The sequence below is a fragment of the Juglans microcarpa x Juglans regia genome, chromosome 3D (assembly GCF_004785595.1).
Source record: "Juglans microcarpa x Juglans regia isolate MS1-56 chromosome 3D, Jm3101_v1.0, whole genome shotgun sequence".
In the NCBI taxonomy this organism is placed as follows: Eukaryota; Viridiplantae; Streptophyta; class Magnoliopsida; order Fagales; family Juglandaceae; genus Juglans; species Juglans microcarpa x Juglans regia.
In genome coordinates, this window is record NC_054598.1 from 36,682,536 (window position 1) to 36,687,200 (window position 4,665).

The 4,665-nt window shown below is 33.8% G+C and overlaps 1 protein-coding gene across 1 annotated transcript; it reads right to left on the bottom strand.

Moving 5' to 3' along the window:
* Nucleotides 1-1,621: 1,621 nt before the first annotated feature.
* On the bottom strand, nucleotides 1,622-4,114 carry LOC121255293 (myrcene synthase, chloroplastic-like). The gene is made up of 7 exons (XM_041155560.1): nucleotides 3,916-4,114; nucleotides 3,550-3,823; nucleotides 3,060-3,441; nucleotides 2,716-2,934; nucleotides 2,458-2,596; nucleotides 2,104-2,352; nucleotides 1,622-1,924 (listed from the first exon to the last, which is right to left on the bottom strand). Exons 1-7 carry the CDS (start codon nucleotides 4,108-4,110, stop codon nucleotides 1,622-1,624), a joined length of 1,761 nt encoding a protein of 586 aa, XP_041011494.1. The 5' UTR covers nucleotides 4,111-4,114.
* Between the last annotated feature and the right edge of the window lie 551 nt (nucleotides 4,115-4,665).

Below are 4,665 nucleotides of genomic sequence, written 5' to 3' on the forward strand. Positions count from 1 at the left end.
GTTTTGTTAAACTCCGCAAAAGCTATATATTATTTCCCCAATATAAACGCTGGAAAACTCAATTATTTACTGGCGTAAATTTGATCACTTTTTGACTTTTTTTTAACGCTACCAAAGCTATATTTTATTACCAGCATAATAATATAAACGTGGAGAAATAGCTAATTTATCAGTGTAAAATTGATATATTATCAACGTTTTTTAAACGTCGCCAAAATTAAATATTATTAATGGCGTAACAATATAAACGTCAAAAAATTTAATGATTCAACGGCGTAAACAATAAGCGCCGACAATAATATATTTTTACCGATACATAAACAACAGCCAAAAATATAAACGCCGACAATATATCAATGGATTATATTCGAATACTCTGAACTGGTAAGGTACGTACCAAAAAATTATCATACTTGTGTCAATCTTTGACCTGACGCAACAAGAAGTAGCATGGATCAGGCTCCCTCACTAGGAACTAAAAAACCTTGGGAGCTACTTAAATTCTATCTGAGAAATTCTATTTTCAATAGGAGTAGGCCCGGCCTCGTGGCTCCTACTTAGATTGACCTTCTTCTGTTTGTTTGTCCGGATCCGTTCGTAAGACTGTGACTTGCACGAATACGTTTAAGGCTGTAAATTCTGATCATGAATAAAAATATTTGACAATTCTTTTAAAATCTACTCTATCGAATTTTAATTCGACTCAATTATTTTTAAATGGGTCGACGTCGTTCGTAAACAAAAAATTATAATTAATGATTAAATAATACATATTTATATAAATTCCAATAATTTTATAGTTATTATTTTTTATAGTATTATTATATATCTTTAAGAGAATATCTTAAGTCTTAAAAATTATATAAAGAACTTATATGTTCCTTATAATTAATATATACTTGTATGCATGTAATTGCTTAATTAATGAATAATCTTTATGAATATAGTTATTATTATATTTATACAGAAATTATAAAGATATTCACAAAAACTCAAAGTTGATTTTTTAAAATTTCGAAATAAAGTTATAATATTTTATATATAATTAATGAAGAATCTATTTGTCAAAATAGAACAACCTGTGAACAAACAAGCTCAAGTTCGCTCGCAAAAGCCTTCGCCTTTCAAAACAGTAGTACTGAATATATGGCATGATACGAAGAAAACTATATTTCACAAAATTCCGCGGCCCCTTCGTCCATCTTGTGTCTCAAGATCTCTTATATATATATATTGGGCGAATTAAGAAGTTTTAAGCATTGGTTACAAATAGGTAGATATATATAGTAAGTTAACTCATAGAAAGAATATTTATGCATCTTAATTAAGTGAAGAAATAACGCAGCCCCAAGCCATCATGCCACATGCTGCATCTATCTGCTAGTAAATGCATTAATAATGGGGCCATCTTTACAGAGAGATCAGCTTGTCTTGTAGATCATATATATAATATGAATCTCGGTACGTAATTAAGTGTCTCGTGCAATATATATATATATACACACACACACACACACACACACACACATGAGACACACACAAACACACACACACATATATATATATATTGTTTATTTCTTTGGATCCAAACAAGAAAATTTGGGTTCAGCACTAGACTAATTCATTGGTGTTTGGAAATGGGATGAATCAGTAATGCTAACACGCGGTCTTTAGTTTCACCGTATTCAACGCCATGCCCATCTCCGTGCTGGTACATGCATTGAGCCATCCTTGCAAAGTTCATTACAATCTCAACAAATGTTTCCGGAAAGGGAGAACTATTGGCTGTGCGTTCTTCATTAAACTTTTTCCACGTTGTACCAATCAAAGATCTTATGTACTCACGAGCATCTTCTTCACTGGCACCAGTATCATTCATATGGCATTGGATCGATTTAGGAACATCACCTCTCTCTACCTCAGCCTGAGTTCAATAACATGGATATAAATGTTTGTGTGTGTGTGTGTGTGTGTGTGTGTGTGTGTGTGTGTATATATATATATATATATATATATATATATATAAGATGTTAACCAATGTTCATGTCAAGTAGTCTAAAAATTCTTGACGAGACTTTTATGATATCACGGTTTACATAGTACCTTAGATGTTCCAAGATCATCAGCAAGTCGGGAAATCATTGATGAGCAATGGATTATATTCGAATACTCTTCCAAGCAACCCAAGGCTTCCTTTGTTATCGGATTTGTGATAGCAAAATAAACATGCACCATGATAACTGGTGCTGATATTGAAATCCATGCATTTTCAATATATTCTTGAAAGCTTGGTGTGTGTCCGCTGTAATACCACTTCGCCTCCAACAAATAAGATTTACATAAATCTGCCCACTGAAATATTCATAGTAGAGCAATGAACTAGAGGAAGTATATATAATACTTAGAAAAAAATAAATGTTAGAGAAAATATTATTAATTTAGTAATCAAGGTCTCACCGCTGTTTTAAGGTATCGAATGTTGTTCAACCCTTTCTCCTTGAGAGTGTCAAAAGCCATTTCATTAACTGAATTATGAAGAGAAAGGAAACATATTTGCATGTAATAAGGAAGTTGTTCTATTGCATTGACATCCCATCTGCAACCACAAACAATATTACACCTACGTCTTTACTTCAATTGTAAGCCATACATATACATATGTATGTACGTACGTATATGAAACATCAAAGGTGTGATATTTCCATTAATACAAACCTCTCAACAGCATCCGTGAAGAGCTCAAGTTCATCCAAAGTGCCATATACATCGTACACATCATCTATTGTTGTTATTAGTGAAAAGACTTTTGTTAACATTCTCCTATTATATCCAAACCAAGGCTGAAATGATATTCCCACTGTCCATAGGAAATTTTCCATCAACCTATCCCTTGCAAAGCTCAAATTTTCTCCAAAGCTTGTGTTACTCCACCACCTAATTTATATGAACCAAAGAAAAATGTATCATTTTCACAATCATAGCAATGCATTTTCACTAATGCCTTGCGAATCAAGATGGCTAAGATCTACAAAATGAGGTTAATCAACGTTCTTAGTTACCTAGACATTTGTTTCAGATCTTCTTGGTGGACTGCTTGTACCATGTTGAAATCCAATTCTGCAAACTCAAGCAACATAGGGTTCATATCTTCTCTACTCCTATATACATCAATGAACCACCGTGCTTCCAACCTTTGTATCCTCCAATGCAGTGGAAGCTCCAAGGCATGGCTAACCATAGCAGAAAGCTTTTGATCCGTGTTTAGTTTCATGATGAACTCCTTGAGTGTTTTTGTTGCGAAATCTCTTGCTTCTTCTAAGACACTTTCACCTTCTATTAAAAGGAATGAGGCTTCATACAAGCATAGAATTCCCTTGATGTCATCACAAAGACTTTGCTCGAAACATCCTAACTCATTATTCTTGAAGCGATTGAAAATCTCTGAAATGGACAAAGATCACAACAAGTCATCAGCTGTTGAGTAAATGTGCATGTAATTTTAGTTGTTTCAAAGCATATACTGGCTAGCTGCAGTAAGTTGCTTATTACCTTGTGGGAAGCTATATCCATGTTGTCTCAATAGTCTAAATGCAAGAGCAGTGGCGTATAAATTATCTTTCTTGCACATATAGCCACCTTGATAATTAGTATTATATATATTAAATTCTAGTATTGTCCTAATATCACTCTCAAAGTGATAAGATATTCCAAGCCTTTGTATGATATCAATCAGCTCAAGTTGTTGTAAAGGGTCAACCACTTTGTGAAGCATCGTCCTCACTTCTCCCTTCAACTTCTCAATTCGTCTCGTGCATGATTCCCCCTATTAATTCGAGTTTGTCAGTACGTAGCCAGTTGGAGCTAATCATGAGTGAGACATAAGTAAATTAAAACACTGCAAACACAAAAATGTACCACATATTCACTTCTCAGAGACTGGATATAATCATAGTGCCAAATGGGAGGATGGTAATTAGCTGATTGCCTAACAACATTAATATCGGAATGGCTTGAGATCTTCTCGCTGCTCGTGGCCTTGCAATATTTGAAAGCACGAGGGACACTGCCACTAGTTCTAGATGTTACAAGATGGTAGGAGATCGTGGGCATTTTAGATGGGACAAGTACTCCTGTACTGAAATTGGTAGTACGGAGTAGTACCGAAGCATGAAGAAGGTGAAGATCCATAGAGAAATGGCCTAATTTATATATAGCATATAGTGTTTTTTGATTGAATGGGCGGGTAAGTATTTCGGACAACCTTCAGGATGGAGCATGTATATATATATATATAAATTACATGTGTGGGCCTCTCTCTCTCTCTCTCTCTCTCTCTCCGGTTGTCATCCATCCTGCCTGCTGATAAACGTGCACATGATCGTAGTAAAAGTACTGGAATTCAGATAAGAATTAACCTAGTTTGTTTTCGCAGCTTATGATCTCAATTTATTATTTAATCATTATAACTTTCTTAAATTTTCATATAAAATATAATAAGCAATTCAATTTTTTCAAATTTCAAAATAAAAATAATATTAAAAAATATATTTAACAATATTTTATTCAATTTTCAATTTTCATCTCAACTCATCTCATTTCATCTAAAAAATTAAACGAGGAGCGGTTGATATGACTCCACATGGGCTAATGCAGGAGAAAGGAAAG